The 19,660-nt window shown below is 39.6% G+C and overlaps 1 protein-coding gene across 1 annotated transcript in view; it reads left to right on the top strand.

The window, feature by feature from the left end:
• DNAI1 (dynein axonemal intermediate chain 1) overlaps positions 1 to 19,660 on the top strand; it is a 138,116-nt gene that overhangs the window by 18,858 nt on the left and 99,598 nt on the right. The window contains exons 8-12 of the mRNA XM_062600032.1: positions 592 to 651; positions 2,401 to 2,535; positions 8,404 to 8,488; positions 9,613 to 9,730; positions 11,813 to 11,856. Coding sequence (XP_062456016.1) covers positions 592 to 651; positions 2,401 to 2,535; positions 8,404 to 8,488; positions 9,613 to 9,730; positions 11,813 to 11,856 — 442 coding nt within the window. The remainder of the gene's footprint in view (positions 1 to 591; positions 652 to 2,400; positions 2,536 to 8,403; positions 8,489 to 9,612; positions 9,731 to 11,812; positions 11,857 to 19,660) is intronic.

Raw genomic sequence — 19,660 nt, 5'->3', positions numbered from 1 at the left:
ATGCTACAGGCAGCTTGTTAAAAATATCCTGACACAACAGTTTTCTGAAAGAAAACACTGTTCCGTGAAATGAGTGTTTCACAGAGATATATTCATTTCATTCCAATATTTGATGAAAGGGCGATAGAAATATTATTTCAATAAGATCAAATGATTTGTTTAAAGATTATCATTTTGTTCAGCTCTTTTGTTTTGACTCTACTGTATCCAAATGGTATTTTAATATATAGGTCAAAACTTTTTAAATCTGATAGCATACTATAACAGGTAGCGGAATGTTTCAAATGGTAGAGCTGACACAAAGCATTTGAACACCTTCCAAATGAAATACTGAAGTTAAATATTTTAATAACGTTGGAAAAAAACCAGCCTCTTTTGGTCCATAAGAAAATCTATTTGTAGCTGTACAACCCTTAATAACATTTGTGCAGTACTTTAGGAGTCATTTGGTTGCTGAATTAGTGCAAGATCAGTATTATTCTAACTAAATGCTATGAGAAGTTAGTTTCCGCAGCTAGCACTATGTCACTGCAAAGAGTTTCAGCACGTTAACGGTGTGATTCTGCTTCTTTATGCTATTTCTTTATTCAGGACAGAGCCTGTCAGTCGGAGCCTACACCTTGTAAAAATTTTTCAGCCACTGCTAACCAGGTATCTGTTTTTGACTTTATAAGCTCTTTTAGTGTATACTTAAGAGAATGAGATGAGAGAAAGGAGAAACTAAATTCTTGTGTTTATATTCCTTGCACTGGATTGTGCTCAGATGCTGTGGTCTCTGGTATAAATCTGAGAACAAACTAGTGTGGCCCTATTCCCTGATGGAAGGCCTGCCATCAGCCCGTTAGATTAGACTTAGCTCCATTTTAGATAGTGCGAATGTGCCTGTTTATTCATGATGAAGAACTGTTCCAAAATTGTTATGCAGTATTTTATCCATCTCTTAAAAATGTAAAAAAAAAATAAATAAATAATTTTGCATGACATTTTATGTGTGAAATGTGTAGCTTTCACTGAAAGGAAATGCAGCCAACTCTGGTGCTTCTCACAGATACTCACAAAATGTATTTGTGTTTGTCATTGATGTGAACATTGGCTCAAACTTTATTATCTGTTTGTTGTACCAGTTGACCACAGGAACGTCCATGAGAAAGGTTACGTGGGTCAACTGATACAACCTTTTATAAAAATGTCATTGCCAGAAAGTGATAGGAAAGGAGAGGGGACAGTGTCACTGTTAAGCTGAAAACTGTAACTCCAACTATTTCCAAACTTGAAATCACAGAGTAATTGGCCTAAGATCTTCCCTCCATCCAACTGGAGTTTCCTTTGGTTTCTTTCTGACACTTAGATGATCTGAAAACTTGAGCCAATAGAACTATTAAGATAAGAAGCCACTGCAGAAATTTGGCATGAAAATGTCTGAAAGCTAAGAGGAAAAGTTTTTCCTTGTTTTCTTTTTATTCTCTTGAATATTTGAATCAATATATATTAATATTTTAATGTAAGCTCTTTTTTTTCCTCTTCTTCCTTCTTGTTCTTCCTTATGCTTGCATGTTCCTCTTCTGAAGTTATCTATTCTCCTCCTTCTCCCACTCTTCTCATCACATCTTCTTGTCTTTTCTGTGGTGTTTGGAGAATCCTTCCTTCCCATTTCCACCTGTAAATTTGTAACACAGTGCAGATTTTTGATGACTGTTTCTGGTATCTTTCTTTTTGCCAATGTTTTAGTCTTCCTTTTGTGTTTGAATCATACTCCCTCTCCAAATCTGATGTGTCAGAATTAGATTGTCTTTTCTTTGTTCTGAAGTAACATCTCTACTTCATACCATATTAGTGCTCCAGTACAAATGAATAATTCTTAAGTGGGAAAACTACTTACAGATCTACTCAAGTAAGACATTCTTGGCAGAGCAGAAGATGTAAAACTGCTCTCAATTTAAATTTAATCATATGTTGCAGAATTAGAGTCCAAGATTTAAATTGTGTTAAGCAGATATGATAGAATTTTCCAACACCACATGAGAAATGTCATAAAGCAGATGTTTAATGCATGTTTCCTATTAAATACTGTTAAAATAGCCAGACAGGGCTGACAGAATGTCCTACGGGAAAGATGTAGATGTGAAGCACCAAGAAGGGAGTTGGGGTAAGGAAATACTTAAGAACACAATACTGTCTTCTCAAAAAGTAAGACATATCCCATGAAGCTTTAAAAATACTGGAGTGCAGTCCTTCACTTTTTGTGCAAGTAACAAGCCCACCATCTTCTGACTAATTCCAGACTGATTCCAGGGGGAGCATTACTGTTGTGAACATTATCATGGCTTTATGATGGTGCAGATGTTTGTTTTCTGGAGTATAATCATGTCCCTATAAGCCTTGTCTCTGTCTGTCTTTCAGTGGGAGATCTATGATGCCTATGTGGAGGAGCTTCAGAAAATGGAAAAGTCCAAAGAGAAAGAAAAACCAAGAACCCATATAGCAAAGAAAGAAGAGAAGAGGAGGGGAAGAAAGTCAACTACTCTGGAGTCACAGGTACTACCATGTGTGCAGTTCGTAATCCTGAGAGAAGCTCACTCAGACTGATAGTGGATGCATCCATAGTGCAAGTTAGGTGAAATTCAGCAATTCATGTGTAACTAGTTCTCTCAGCTGGCCCTAAGAAATGCAGAAATTATTTTTTGCCAGGAACTGTATTTCCCAAACTCCTTTTTTGAGCTGCTGTATTTTTTATGAGAATGCAAAACAGTGAGACCGTACTCTTGACTTCAAATTTTGATATCCAAATGAGATTTGTGGCTTTCTTGTGATGTGCATTATCAGTTTTGTGTTCCATTTTTGACAAGCATGTGAGGGATAAATGAATGAAATAAGTAGAAACACTGTCTGAGCTTTCAAGGAGGTCTAAGGGATTTAGCTGTTAGCAATAATTTTCCAATTTTAAAGTCAAAGAAATATGTGATCCTTTCGAAATGTTGCTGTTTTTAGTATAATGTTGTATAATTATCATTTATGATTATATACCTATAATATAGATAATATATACTTTATATAAAAGTTATTAATAATTAGTTTTAAATTACTGAAATCTAAGCTTACATATGCAAAATTGAATAGTGATTCTGGGTGGCTTGACTGAGGAAGGAAGGGCTGGATCTTTGACATTTATTCATTTAGTTGGACAGTGTCAGAAACATCTTTGCCCAATGTTTGAAGTGCTGTAATTCAGTAGTTACACAGCAAAATGGTATCTCAGCCATGGCAACGAGATCATCGCCAGAGAAGGTCGGCCGCCCTGAACGCTCCAGGGTGGCAGGGTGAATGGCAAGGGCTGCGGCAGCCCAGCAGCCCCCACTAGTCTGGCTTTTCTCAGCAGCAGGTGTCATAACTCGTGCCAAGCTCATAACTCAGCTGCTGCTCTGAGCTTGCTGCTAGGCTGATACTGGTTTCTAACCCAGGTTGCTCCATCAGAGTGGTGTAGGAGTGCCCTGCAGTCATGCTACAGTCCATCCCCCAAAGCAGCAATGATCCCATCTTAAAAATGTCATCCCACTTCAAGCACTGGGAAAACAATACAGCAACCTCTAACGATTTGCTTCATGTTCCAGAATGTTTTCAGGGGATTCAGGAAGTTTTCATTGGGGTTTGATCTGTACAGAATTCTGGGTAGTTTTTTTTTCTTCCTCTCAGTCTGTCTAAGTTAAACCATTTAGAAGACAAACTGAAGTAGTTTTTGTAATGATTAGAGCTAAATGCAATGAAAACTATGCCATAAAAACGCAGAAGTGAAATCTTAGCTTGCCGCTTGAATAGGTGTAGTTATATCCTTGTAACTATGATATACCTCTGTAATATATGCTGGCTTCTGAAAATGGCTCTAGCTGTAGGAATATAAGCACTTTTATTCCAATACAGCTGAGTTGGCAGTAGAAGATTTTGCTGGTTTAGCTACCCCACTATAGCTCTGCCATCAAAAGCCTCTTAGAGTAAACAATCCAGGAACATATTCTGACAGGCTTCTTTGTGTGAATTGTGCCATTGAAATTCACAGTTCTTTCTAAAAGTGATAAATCTTTCACCTGAGTAAGTGTTGGAGAATTAGACCTGAAGTCAGCAATATAATTATGGGCCTAATGGATGGATTGCTAAAAGCGGATCGTTAAAATGAAATAAGAATTCTGCCAGTGAAACGACACTGTAACAAGCTGCTGCATGCTCCGTTGACAGCAGTGGGAAGCTGCAAACCATGCACCCATGATCCCCCCTTTGGCACCTTTCCCTCTGAGCACTTTCCAAGAGGATTGCAGGGAAGCTAAGAAGTCAGTACACTGGAAAACTGAGAGGAAAAGCTTCTTTATGCGGAGCCAGTCTCTGGAATTGAGACTGATTGTGAGAAGTGTGTGAGAACCCTGCTGAATTTCCCAGTCATTAACATTAGAGACATGCAACTTGACATAATCCAAGGCTAGAATCTGATTTACAGCAGGTATTACGTCTGCTTATGTGTAAGCCTTTGGAAATAAAGGTCAGTGGTGTCAGAATCTGTACCTCTAGTCTCTAGTCAGCAAATGGGGAAACGAGTTTTGTGGAACTGCCGACACACAGCTTACATATTTTGGGTACACATAGTAATTTGAACAGAGACATCCCAGGTAAGCGCTTGCTGAGGGCATCCTGCCTTTGATCATTGCTGATGGGAAACGGTGGAACATCAAGCAGGAGACATGGCTAGTCTGTGCAAAAGGCTGAAATCAAGGATGCAATGGCTAGAGGCACCAGTCAATACCTAAAGAGCTTAAAGCACTTACACTGGTGCAGACCAGCTCCTCTTACCCTGAGATTATGAGATTACAGGAGATGAAATCACAAGTGTGATAGCATGGATTTTTACCAAATTATCAAAAGAGGGGTGAAACTATGCAACTGGAGAATAATAAAGATGGAGTATATGTAGGAAGGGTAAAAATGGTTCCATTAATGTGACTTCTAGTGTTAGAATTAATTTGGAGGGAAAGAATAGTTAGTGACTTGAGAGTAAAATCTGAAATAGAGTAAAATAGCATGTGAGTTTACCAAAGGTGTGTCCCAACAATCTCATGTCTGATAAGAGAACAGTTGTGGTTTTCCTTGGTAAGGAAAGTATAGTAAAGCTAATCCACCTAAAGTTCTGTAAAGCTATTGCTGTAATATCTTTTGGGAAATTGTTAGATAAATGGGAAAGGTGGTTGTTAGTACCGAGTGGAAGGGACTTCTGGAAAGGAAAACTGTGCATTTGGGGATTGACTAAAAGACCTTTGATGAGGTGAGGGCTTACTGTTTGAAGTGACAGCGATAAACGTGACTATCAGTGAGCTGTGACATGGCTATGAAAAAGGCAGGTACGTTGGTAGAATATGTTCTGTGAGGGTTAGCATAGAAATACGACTTCTGTTATGCAAGGCACTGGGATAACTCATCTAGAAGTATAATTTTGGTTGCCTCTTTTCAGTGGAGGCAGATTACAAACCTTGATAGGTATGGAAAAGAATGGAAAGCTTGAACACAAGAAGTGAGTAAAAACAATTGATTTATTTTACTGGTAGAGCAAAGGTGGAGAGGGAATCTGAGATTTCAGAGAGGGACAGGAATTATTAAGGTTGAGAACAGTGCGGCAGAAGTACAAATAGATATGAAGCATTTAAGAACATGTTATATCTGGAACTTACCGTACTGAGGCAGGGACAAAATCTTCCATGTCCCAGGAGGGAGTTCGGGGAGCTTGTGAACGAGAGAAAATGTGCCTTGTCTGCCTGTGCTAGGGAGGATCTAGAACCAGTAACCCACTGTCGACCTTGAAGTTTCTTCCAGCCTTTTTTTTGAATGTGCTCTTTCACACTGGTGTGCCGGAAGTGATGTCTTCTCTTGACTCCTCTAAAGCCGAACTGGTTGCATGATTGCTTTAAAAGTCTAAAAAATCTTAGATTTAACACAGAAATATTCATTCCTGAATCATGTGATTGGTGGTGATCTCAGGTCCTGTCTGACTTGTGCATCCCACTACAGCAGTACAGTTAACTTTGAGATAACCCAGCCCACAGAGTTGTAATTATTATTTGGAAGCTCCTGGATGACCACCAGTTATTTCTGAAATAATCACTGAAACCTGAATGCAATTAATCTTCACAAAATTGTTCAGCTAGAAACTCATCTTGGGGAACAGACGAGTTTGGTGGAACGATGCTATGGAAACTACCAACTCCCTTGTCTTCATTCAGCTGTTTACAGAGTATCACTATTAAGAGCAAATAGTGAAAATGAGCAGATGAGAACAATTCTGAAAATGAACAATTGCTTGATGTTATTTGAGATTTACAGTGGATGTTTGCAGTATATGAAGGTGTTGGCTGTCCTACGGATGACTATACGGTTATACCATGCTTTTTTCTTTGAAAGTGGAGACTTCTCCTAGTAACAGTATACTTTTTGCCAGAGATGCAAGCAGCTATTGCGTTGGTTTTAGGATGGGGTTTGTCTTCTGAGTGTGCAGCTATACGTCAGTGTATATAGAGCCCTGTTTCATGCTCCAATCTGTTGGAGTTGCACGTTGCAACTGTCCAGCTGCTGAGAGGCAAATATGAAGCAATTAGTGTTAATGAATAGTAGAGCAAGACTTTTCAAAATATTTATTTTCAAAGTACTAGCCCATTATCCGTATTAACATATGATTCCATTAACTTTATTGTCATTCTAAAAATAACTTATGCACAGAAATAAACAAAACAATTTTGTTAGTTGATGAGCTCTCATTATGTTTGGCTACATGTAGCCCAGAGTTGGCCTGCAAAGAAAAAAATCAGTTTCAAACAGATCTTAAAGAAGATAAATTAGGCCTATCACTGCCATGGAAGATTTATTTCACAGTAAAATTCAGAATAAATCAAACCCGAAATAGCGCATGATCCAATGAGAAAATAACTTACTCTGATCTAGTTTAATGCCAAAAATATAGTTATTCATGGCTGCATTGCTAGCAGCCCAGCTAGCTAATAAAAAAGCTGACTTAGAGCTCTTTCAATTTATTTGGACAGTTTCCTACATTGCAGGAAAAAGTCCATTGAATAATACATTGTTCCTGCATTTACATTTTTTTTTTTTAAGGTAAGACTGTTTCCCACCACCGAAAAAATAAATTAAAAAAGACTATTACAGATGATACAGGCTATAGCATTCATATTTGAGAACACAATAAAATAATCCTTGCCTTTGGATCTTCGCTCCAGAATGATGTCTCTGGCTGAAAATTCAGAGTATTTGGAGTGCAAGTTTTCTTGGACATGTAAGAGCTACAGCTGCTTGTGTCTGTAGGGAACAGCATTGCCATTCTTCCACAGCTCCTTCTAGTAGTTCATGCATGATAAAGGGAGAAGAAATTTTTGCCTACAAAGTGGTAAATTGTAGGTGAATGGAAGGCAGCCTTGCTAACTAACACACTTGATGAATCAGTAGGACTCCAGGGTATCTTGTAACAGTACCGTGCAACTATGACTTTTACCATGTTGGAGAGAACAAATCATATTGTAACCTTTCCAACATTTAGCCTCTGTGAATTAAGCTTACTGAGAGCAATATACTGGTAGGAGCCAGTGACATTTTTATAGTTGTGATGCCACTATTGCCGGACAACTGTTAGCACAGGTGAATTCTTTTTTGAGGAAGCGTTTTAGAGAATGACAGGTCCCATCATGGCAGAAGCAATAATGGCAACCAGAAGTCAAAAGAGTGAAATCTCAGCAATTGAGAGTTTTGATTTCTACTTGAGATGTTTCAAATACCCTCTTTCTCTCCTTCTTTCATTTCTCTTAGTATTTGTGAAGTTGTAATAATGTCTAAGGAGCATCTTGAAGAAAAACAAACTGGATTAAAATTTGAAAACCTTTCTCCTTTTCTCCATTGCAAGATGTCACCCCTCAAAGGGTCCCCAGTACTTCCCTTCAATTATTTTTGAAGTTTGAGTATTTCTCACATAACTGACCCTTAGCCATCTGAAATCTGGCCTACATACCTTCACATATGCAAGTTTGCCACTTGTAGTGGCCCCAGACTAGAAGGATGGGATTTTCCATGGTGCTTAAAGCAAGCAGGAGCTGAATTCTTCTTGACTTTCCACAAGAGCTGGACAACACACTGTCTTTTATATATTGTATGATCTTATTGATCTGCATGTATGCATCAAGTTGGAATTACCAGTGATTAACTGAAGGACTCCTAATCCCTTACCATTAGGTGCTGGTGTCAGGAGCTTCGGGTTATCCTGTATTCAAGTAAAGATTGAAGTACTCAAGAGTTTTTCAGTCAGACAGGGCCTGAAGGACTTGTAAACACATGGAATATACATTTTTTCTTCCTTGTTTTTCTTTTCAACAGAGTGATGATATAACCAAGGTCTCAAAGGCTGCCAAAATAATGGAGCGAATGGTGAATCAGAACACATTTGATGACATTGCCCAAGGTACGGCCCTGCTGGAAAACGTTTGCACTCAAGCCAGTATTCCTGCAGATGAGTGACCACAGTTGTAGCAGGTTGGCTCATAGTAAAGGAAGCAGGCCAAGAGTTTCAGCAAGTTATGCCCAGGCAGAGGTTAGCAGTGGAAGATTAGGGCATAGCTGGTGCCTTTATGCAAGCAACTGGTTTGTTGCCTTACAGCATGTTGGCATGTCAGATGTCCTGCCTCAGCCGAACAGTTTTAAAATGGAGCCAAAATGAGCAGGGCTGGCAACCTGCTGACGTACGCAAGGCAAACAGAACAGCAGACCCCAGTCACTTAATGGGCATGCCACATCAGCCCTGCTGCCAGCTGTCGGGCGCCAGCAGGACCAGCTGATAGGTACCAGCTCAGCATAGCCCCCCGGAGCATGTTCCACACAGCTAGTGCAGAGCAGCCCCCTGGCCGGCATACAGCTCCCAGCCATGGGGACACTCGTGTCTATGCCATTTTGCAGGGATGTTGCTACGTTTGTTCATCTCCCTCCCAGAAAGGCTACAGCCAGTGGCCTGTGTACTCAGAGCACAAGGACACGGGTAGCTGTGTCTACTCACCTGACCAAAGCATTTTTCTCTACTCTGCTTTTCTGCGTCCACGACCTTGTCATTCTTCCAGATAAAAATCCCTCATCCTTTGATGCTTATGTGGCAATCTGCCTTGGTGACATGCACAAACAGAGAAACTAATAGTCAGATTATTCCAGGTGTCCTCAGAAGAATGAGATCTTTTGACTCAGTGTCCTACCCTCTGGCCTCTGGACTGTGGTTTGGGAGACCTGGCTTACAGTCTTAGCCCTCCCACAGCCCCACTGGCCTTGGGCAGGTTACTCCTCACTCTAGACTTCTGCTTTCTTTTTTAACCTGTGTCTGCTTTTGGACCATAGGCTTTTTGGTGCAATGACTTGGTGTTTTGTAAAGTGTATTTACAGGGCTCAGGTGCTGTTTTGAGATTAAGACATCAGGATTGAAGCAGTTGTTATACAAACAATTGGGTTTTAACAGAGCCTTTTCTAAAGCTTCCCTGGCAGTGCACCGTGCTATTTTGCTTCAAATTTATTAACTAGGACTTAATCTTTGATTTTTGTTTTTAGATTTTAAATATTTTGAGGATGCCTCCGATGAATACAGAGACCAGCAGGGAACTCTCCTTCCACTCTGGAAATTCCAGTATGACAAAACCAAGAGACTTGCAGTTACTGCCATCTCCTGGTAAGTCTTTTTATTGCAAGCTTGCTCTCAGGTGGTTTGCAGGGGGAATGGAATTAAATGTCATACTGCCTTGCAAGACAGCACTTGTTTCTCTGGGAACACTGTTTTAAATAATTACAGCCAGCTATTTTTGGCAGTATATAAGCATGACAGGTGCTTCTGGATGGAAAGTACCTTCTGTGAGACTGAGTGGTGCCAGGCTTGCACCTTTCAGGAAAAGGTGAAGACAAAGCAGCCTCTGTGTCCAGTGCTAGGGCAAAGCAAGTGCAGTTAGCAGAGCAAATAATAGTCCCTTCTTGAGCAAGCTGGGAGACACATGCCATACCTTTGCAGACTATTAAGTAGGAATCAATCCTGCACAGTCTAGGGCAGGAAAAGGGACAGTGATTACATTTTTGACAGTACCATCACAGGAGAAAAAGTAAAGCAGCAACAGGAGAAATGCAAACATTGCATGTGCCAATCAGGTATCAGTATAGACTATAAGATGCTGAGACGCTGATACTAGACAAAACCTTTATGAATGACTGTGACACATTTAAAGTGCTGCTCCAAGAAGGGTAACCTATTTACTCATGGTCTTACAAAGTTATTTGTGCAGACAACTGTGGTAATTTTGCCTAAGTCGGCTTTTGTATCTTTGTTCCTAGTCAGTCCAGAAACTATCACTAATACTTTCAAATTGGCTCTCTTTTTCTGAGGCATTAGTTATTACCATGAAAAAACTCTCAGCACCGTGAATGAGTCCTTTTACTTTTTAAGAGGCTTGGTGCACCCCAGAATTGGCCTGGTTCATGAACTGAGCATGAGATTGATATAGGTGTCTCCTGCCTTCTGCTCCCCTTCAGCTAGGCCTCCTCTCACTTGTTTGCAGCTCAGTGTCTTGCCAAACAAGGTCTATGGAGAGACAGAGCATGACTGAAGTCTCATGTCCATTCAAGCCATTGCAATAATTATACTTTAAGAAAGGACAATGCAATTATGTGAGAATTACAAAATAATACTAAAATGAGATATAAAATTGGGAGGAATTACATCTTCTGTAGGTACTATGTGCTACTGTTGTTCTTACCTCCAGGAAATAACAGAAAGATGGCCTTGGACATGGAGAAATAATTTCAAATTGAATTATGCAATAAGGTTTCCAAATTTACTTTTTTCCACACATTGTTATTAGTGACAGTGCTCCTAGTGGATAGTGAAAAGTCATTAGGATTCCTAGGTATTAGCACAAGTGAAAAAGGAGAAATGAAAAGAGAAGTGTTTTTACTTTCTCTGTTCAGAATAGGAAGTTGGAGAAAACATTCATTGGATAAGTTTTACATACATGTAAGTTAGAGAATTTTTATCCATTGTGTGCTATGAGAGCTCAGGGGCAGCAATAGCATTGAGCTTTGTTCCGTGAAAACCCTACAGTAACTGTCTGCACATAGCAGGGGCAGTAAGGAAGGTAGATGTCTTTCAGTAAAGGGACTGTAGGAGGCATCATCGATAGCTAAGCGCCTGTAGTCATTATGCTTCAGCAAATATACTGGTCAACAGGCTGGGTCAGAAGGGAATTTCCCTTCATGGTCTGTGGTAGTTGTCATGAATTATTGAACTGATAGCTGTCTCTTGAACATTCATCCTTACGTAGTGACAGGTTAGGGAAAGTGAGTATGCGGGATATTATTTTGTTGTGGTTTAGAAGCTCCTTTATTCTTGCCTTGAGTGACAGAAGCTGACACATCCCTGCCTTTGCCTCTTCCTTGAAGACTCATCTTTAAAAGTAACTTTTCAGTGATTATGAAACGTACAAGCCAAAGGGTGCCAGAAATTGACATCCTGTCTCAGTCTGTGCGCTTTTAATCCTTTTCTTGTACTGCTGTGGTCTTCTAATGTTCTATTTCTTTTATGAGTCTCGAGTCTAGAAAAATTATTCATTCAAACTTGACTTTTGCGTATGCTCACAGGGTCAAGCCCTTAGACTGTACACAGTCCTATGAGAATGGACTCTGATGTTAATGTGTGAAATGCTATGCATTTCTGGTGAGCTACATAGTTAATAATAAATGCAATCTTATATTAATTCTCTCGTTACAGGAATCCAAAGTACAAGGACCTTTTTGCAGTGGGATATGGCTCTTGTAAGTAACAAATATGAAAGTGTGATTGAGAGATTTAAAATATTAAGGTGGTGCATTGAGATTAAATCATATAATACTCTGGGCATAGATTGCATCTCGTAGGTGATCTCAAGTGATTTTGTAGGAGTTCACTGAAATTTAACTCAAGATCACAGAATCAGTAAGGTTGGAAGGGATTAGGCCTTCATATGACATAAACATCTAGAAAAGCATAGGCAATGGTAGCCAGGGCTTTTGCCTTATGGCAGTGCTGAGTTTTCCTTTGGTCAAGGACTGGCTTCTAGAAGCACCAGTCAATCCTTTGTATCTTTTCCCTTGGGCTCTGACTGGCATTTCCCTGCTCCTGCCCTTCTGATTGTTGAAGGACCAGATCTATTATGTTTTGCCCGAAGCCAATCCTGGGAGACTTCTCTAAGTGTAAACTCATTGCTTTCTTGTTAGATGATATCTTCTTTCAGGGTATCTCAAATGATAAACTCTCCAGTAGGACACTTCAGGCCTGAATGTTGTGAAAAGACTCTTCCCCTGATGTAGTATCTAAGATTGGACATAGGATAATTATCTGCTTCAGGGGTCCCTGTGTATCTCCATATTAATGTATGGTATTACTGCTCTCACATTCAGAAAATGGAAAAGAATTCTAACAAACAGATATTTTCTCACTGTTTTGTTACTGTTTTGTTGTGTACATTACACTAAACTGCTCATTTTCTCTTCCCCATGGTCAGCGATGTAGTAGTGCCTTAGAACAATACTATTGACATCTAATTTCATCTTCTGTTACCTTCCTTGAATGTAACTATCCTAAACCTGGGATCTGTGTCAACAACCTTACTTTCCTTCTGTGTGGCAACTCTTGTTGCTTACAGACAAACTGACTGCTATATTCTAAATTCTTGCCTTTGCTTCTGCCCCTTTACACCTGTCTAGACAAGATAGTAAGGTCACTACACATAAACATTATCTCTTGCATTCTCTACTTGCTTCTACTTTCCAACTGGAACTGAAGCACTGACTGTAGTGAATAGCTTTTTAGTCTAGGGACAGCATTCTGGTAGCTTCCCCCTAGGATCACTGCCTCCCAGGGAAATTCCTATAGGATGGAGTCCTGATTGTAGACAGGATTCCGTCAAGCTTTCTGAGGTTTCCTCACCAAGGTAGTGTTCACTTTTCACTGTTATCATGTCAGCAGGCTACACCATACATTTCCTGGGACCTCTGAAAGTGCCTCTGGGACTCATTAAGACTCTGCTCTCCACTATTGGTAGTATGAGTAGAATCAAGTTGCTGTCATTCTCATATAGGGGAGGTTGACCTTAAAACCTCACCTTTACTTGAGATGGATGTTGTTATCAAAAGGGAATGTAGAAGAACCACCAAATCTCAAACTAGGTTGCAGAATGGTTCTCATTATATCTGCAAGAGGGACCAAGTGTGTTGATCCAGTCAGTCTTCCCATCCTCTGTACCAGGATAGTTGTCCTTCTTCCTTGACTGTTATTTATTTATTTACTTAAATAAAAGATGACTCTGGAGTAAGGCACTAATGATTTTCTGTCTTGCTTGAAATAGGTAGAAACTGAAATGAAAATCAGTCATGTTGCTACAGGTGACGGTATTTGAGAATGGTAGATAGCAGTATTAGTCATTAAAACTTTTACCTCAAACACTGCAACTGCAGAAATTCTTTGTGGAGGACAGAGTGGGGAAGCCAAAGAGGGGGCCCTACCTCTTTGCCCTCCATCCATTTAGGTTGCTCTACACGTACTTGAAAATTATAGTTGAACATTTTTGCTAGTGTTACTTGGCCTGAAAAAGATAGAATTTGTTGTGAATATTCTGAACTAACAAGGGAAGTAGTTTGGTGTTTGCTTTCAGGGAACAGGGTTTTTTTGTTCGTTTGTTTTTTTGAAAGGATGCTGAAGGATCTCAGCTGTAGTAGAATGGCTAATGAAATTCTTTGTTGAGAAATATAATGTGTATGGGATAAAAAAATCCTCAGTACTGACCTCCAAGGAAATTGCTATTATTCAGGAAAGTGATCTTGAAGTCACTCTGAGTTTTTCTTTTCAAATACTCAGTAGTGCTCAGTAATAGTCAAAAAGACAGAGCAAATATTGGCAGAAATTACTATGAAAGAAAAGTAAACAGAACTTCTGGATACTATAGAAACAAAATAGAAAACAACAAATGAAACACCAATAGAAACAACAATAGAAAACGAAACAGAAAACAAAACAAGTTCCATGATAAACTGACATCTTGATTACTGTGTGCAACACTAGTTGTGAACTCTGAAGAAGAATATATTAGGCTATGGAAGAATTGGAAAAGATCCAGAAAAGGGCAAAAAGGATGAGCAGAAGTATATATATAACAACTTCTGTATCAGAGAGAATAAACACACTAAGACTCTTAAAATAGATGAGGAAGAGGGGATGCGATACAGGTCTGTAGTATCCTCAGTGGTATGGAGAAAGTGAAAAGAGGTCAAATAGGTTACTGTTTTCTGTAACACAGGAATGAGAGAGATCTTATGAAACTGTTGAACAACAGGACCAAGGCAAATTTGAAGTACAATAACGTGATACATAAAGATATTGTGGAACTTTTGTGCCTGTCCTCCATGCTCTGGAGGACATAGGTATACATGGATTCAAAAAGGATTGAACAAATTGATGGCAGGCCAGTTTGCTGATGACTGTTGGAAAGGAAAAATCAGCTGATTCACTAAGTTCATAACTGCAAGTTGCTGGAAGCTCTGAGAATGTATGTGGGAACAGACCTATATTTTCCCTGATTCTTATGCTCTTTCTTTAAGCAGTTACTGCTCAGTACTCTCGGGAGACAGTATAGTGGCCTTTAGGGGCCTTCAGGGTGGCCCAAAAGCTATTTATACTTCTGAGGATTGTATTGTGCTTTCAGTATTGCAACATTACATTTTTATCTTAAAAAACTCAATTTCCTATTTGGCATGTATTTGTATAAAGCATGAAAACAACATAACAGATCCTAGCTTTGGGAAAATGTGTCAGTTCAGAAGCTTGTGCCTAGCACTGATTTGATGCTGCTAAAATTAAATATGTCTTCAATGTTAACAGGCCCAGGAGGATCACTCCGACTTTTTGATAACAATATTGAGAACAGTATTGTGCCGGTATGATGGCTGAATATTTCTTTTAAGCTGTGAATGTATTATTTATTGACATTTTGGGGCATTTGTATATAAATTTTAGGACTATCACTGTTTGCCAATACTGACGATGCCAGTTATTAATGGTAGTTATTTAACTGTTAGTGTTATATTAGAATTTATCTTGAGAAAGAAAAATCAAACAGTTACAGAATTAAAACTTAATGGTTGCTTAATTGCTAGTGATTTTACTTGATTATATTTGTTACAGCAGACAGACTGAAGCCTTTCTAAATAATACACCAAGTTGCTACTCCAAAGGGGTTCCTATTACAATGCAGAAAACATTTATCAGCCAAATAAGCAAAGAGAAAATACTAAAAGGGAAAATGTGAGTCCTATTTGTGAATAATTTAAGAACATTTTTATGGAACTCAGTGTCTCCACAATCAAATAGAAAACCCTGAAGGACATGAAGGACATGGGTCTGCTCGGTCTTAATTTATAAATATTGTGTGTGCTATGTGACTTTTTAGTAGCTGTAAGGAGTATTTCTTGACTACATTGGATTAATTAAAAGAGGCTATTGGAGAAAAAATGACAGGAAATCAAACCCAGTGATAAGATGCCCCTAGGACAAACATATCAAAAGTCATTAAAAACTAGAGCTGGTCTATGTTTTCATCCATGAGGAAGAAGTAAATAGAAAATCATTACCAATAAAATGTTCTGATGAGATAAATAATCTAGGAAGTAGTAAGGAATGGAACAATCAAATCAAAGATATAGAGTGATTTAGATTCCTTTGGTAGCTGAGTACAAGAAATCACTATGTATTACAATATCCAAGTGTGTGCCCATACTTCTAAGAAAATAAATTCAAGTCATGCATCAATGGAGGAGCCTTATCTTGAGGAGCAGTTATTTTGAATAAAGCTTGAAAACTGCAGGGAATACCCTTTCCAGACACGTAAAGGACAAAAACGTCATTGGGAATAGTTATGGGTTTATGAAGGGAAAATCATGAAGGGAAAATCATGCTTAACCAACCTGATAGCCTTCTACGATGAGATGACTGGCTTGGTGGATGAGGGGAGAGCAGTAATGTTGTTCATCTCGACTGTAGTAAGGCTTTTGACACTGTCTCCTGTAACATTCTCTTAGACAAGCTGATGAAGTATTTAGTAGATAACTGGCCAATGAGTAGGACTGAAAACTAGCTGAACTGCTAGACTCAGAGGGTTGTGATCAGTGGCACAAAGTTTAGCTGGAGGCCAGTCACTAGAGGTATACCCCAGGGGTTGATACTGAGTCCAATAGTGTTTAATGTCTTCATCAATGATCTGGACAGCAGGGCAGAGCACAGCCTCAGCAAGTCTGTAGACAGTACAGAATGGAAAGAAGTGGCTGATAAACCAGATAATTATACTGCCATTCAGAGGGACCTAGGCAGACTGGAGAAACAATGGGAAGTGCAAAGACCTGCACCTGGGGAGGAATAATCCCCTGCACCAGTACAGACTGGGAGCCCAGTGCCTCGAGAGTAGCTTTGCAGAAAAGGATGTAGGGATCCTGGTGGACAAGAGGTTGGCCATGAACCAGCAAAGTGCCCTGATGGCGAAGAAGGCAAATGGTACCCTGGGCAACATTAGCAAGAGTGTTGCTAGGAGGTTGAAGGAGGTGATCCTTCCCTTCTACTCAGCACTTGTATGGTCACATCCAATGTATAATGTTGAATTCTGGGATCTCCCTTATAAGAAAGATGTGGACCTACTGGAACAAGTCCAGCAAAAGCCACAAGGGCGATTAAGGGACAGAAGCATCTGTCATATGAGGAGAGGCTGCGAGAGCTGGGACTGTTTAGCTTAAAGAAGGCTTGGAGGAATCTTATTAATATTTATAAATATCTGATGGGAGGGATAAAGAAGATGGAGCCAGACTCTTCTCGGTGGTGACCAACAACAGGATGAGAGGCAATAGACACAAAGTGAAACGCAGAAAATTTAATCTGAACATAAGGGAACACTTTTTATCTTTGAAGGTGATTGAGCACTGGGACAGGTTGCCAAGAGTGGTTGTGAAATTCCCATCCTTGGCGATGTTCAGAACTGGTTAGACATGGTTCTGAGCAACCTGCTCTAACTGACCCTGCTTGAGCCAGGGGGTTGGACCAGGTGATCTTCAGAAGTCCGTTCCAACTCCAGCTATTCTGTGATTCTGCAGTGGTGAAACCCCAGGACTATACTGCAGTTAGGAAAGGCCTTTGATCCTTGACTCTCTATAAAGGGGCATTTTGGAAAGGAACTGAGAGGCTCTTTTACCCTGGTATTTAGTGTGCTGGCGTGGTCCCCCTGGAATGGTGTGCTCACTTCTGGTTTTGACATGCTGAGGAGTAGGGTCATAAACTGTAGAGAATTCCAAAAAGAATGAAAGAATCTTAGACCTGGAGGACTGACCTTAGAAACAAATGCAAGGAACTCAGTCTGTTAGTTTGTCAATGAGAAGTTTATTAGGTAGTTGGATTGCGGTCTACTAACTCCCTATATCAGGAAGACAGATAGTGTAACAAGGGGATCTTTAATCTGCCACGAAAATGCTGTAATGAGATCTAAGAAAAGCTGGAGCTGCATGAATTCAGATGAAGCGAACTGTGGCTTTTTAATAGCAGTTGAGTGATTGAGAACAGTTAACTTTGGAGTGTGGTAAACTCCCAACTTTTGTAGATTTTAAAATGTGTAAATTTTAAAGATATGATATTTGTCTGTAATTTCTGCTCTTTGGTGGCTTTGTTTGTTTCACTTAAAACAAGAATTAATGTAGAAAAATCTTATATTCTTCATAGCTTATGTTCTTCAAGAGTTTAATGTATTAGTCTTGCCTTTTTTGGGGCTGCTGTCTGCACTGTCTATTGTTAGAGAGTTTAAAGTTCACTTGCAAAATATCTGTATCTTCCTCCATGGTCTGGAGGTCTCTGAAAACCTCTTCAGTGTAATCACTATTAGAAATTTAAGCCATCATACATTTGGTTTATTGAGATAAGTAATTAATTGTGGTCAATTAAGCATAATTACATCAAAAATTACAACATTTTTATATCTATTTTCCAAATACCAAGTATCTCTTACTACTCATACAGGCTCCGAGAGTACCAGTGGCAGTACCTATTATACTGTCAACTCTGTTGGTAAATAAAACCTAATAGGTATAATACTTGGAATGAATCACATGAAAAATTAATTCCAGTTGGTAACTTAATTACTGATTTGTAGTTTAAATTCTCTAAGCTTTGCCTAATTTTGCTAGTCTTAACCTTTTGATTCATTTAATTTTAAATCAACTCATAATGTAGTCTTTTACTGTAGCATTCTGCTAAGCGTAAAATAATAAAGAGCTCTGTTGATGTGTTTGGGGAAAAAGACATATTAAGAGGTTTTTGTGCAGCCTGGAGATCAAAGGAAATGCTCAGCCATCCTGTCATGTCTCCAGTGCATTGCAGGCCATTAACTTCTATCCACTTACCTCTGCGTCTAGCCAAGTTAGTTTGATTAATGCATCTTGATCCTCAGGAGACTAAACATTTGTATGCCAAGGAGTCTTACCTGTCTGATAAAGCCAGTCTGACTCCTTCCCTTTCTTAGCTTTGTCCCTGAAAACAGCTACGGTTAAATTACTGAGGGAATTCTTGTTTTAGTATTTGCACAACAGAAACCAAGCAGAGATGTGTTAGCTTTTTTTGTTATTGATGTCAAGGCAATGGTCTGATAATGAAAACCTTTCCTCCCAGGACAAGGTGATCAAAAGATACTAAGGACAGGCAAAACAGCTCTATACACTCTCTCTTAAAAGTGTTATTTTATACTCATATCTGTTTTAAAGATTCATTTTCTGAAATGTAGATGTTCTTATATCCATATTCTATTAGCTGAGCAGTATTTGTGTATTTTTGCATTTGGGACCCCAACCCAATACTAATGTTATGTTATTATTATAGCTTGATTTTTTTCAATATCAAAAGTCTGGAATCAGGTTGACTAAAACCCTGGAATCAAGTCTGCTATGCACACTGTAATCTAATGAGCAACCTGGTCAGGGCCCTGAGGGCACTCTCAGGTCTTACTGTCCCTGCTCACCTCCCCTGGGGCCTCTCGCTGCCGTGCCCAGGCCCAGGACCCTACTTCAGACCAGCCTGGGGCCACTGGTCCCTGCCCAGCAGTGCTATAGTGGTGCCAGGCTCCAGCTCCACCATGACCCTGCCTCTGCTTGGCCATGGCCCTGCTGGTAACAACCTCAGTCCGCAGGCAACCATCCGGCCCAGCCTCGGCATACCCTGTCACCACAAGCTTCTTGATGATTTGGACTTTTGGCTGAACTTTGCCATGATCTCTGGGCATGATCTCACCTTGCCCGGGGCCAGAGGCATTGGCCCTGGCTGGTGAGGACCCTGCCCTGATGGCTATGTTACTGTGGTCGGGTATCAGTTCCCTGTCCCTTAAGGAGCAGTCAGCCCTTGCAAGGCTCTGACGCATGTTCTGTTCCTCAGATAACCCAACATTTAGGTAGATAAATAGCGAAGTAAAATCTGGATAAAAAACAACCCAACATAACTTAGCTATAATTATTATGCTAGTTATTTAATTATTTTTTCCAAATTAACTTGTACTTTGAAGGACTT

This window comes from Rhea pennata, chromosome Z (assembly GCF_028389875.1).
Source record: "Rhea pennata isolate bPtePen1 chromosome Z, bPtePen1.pri, whole genome shotgun sequence".
Classification (NCBI taxonomy): Eukaryota; Metazoa; Chordata; class Aves; order Rheiformes; family Rheidae; genus Rhea; species Rhea pennata.
The sequence above is the reverse complement of the archived record's forward strand: the minus strand, read 5'-3'. Positions and strand labels throughout refer to the sequence as shown.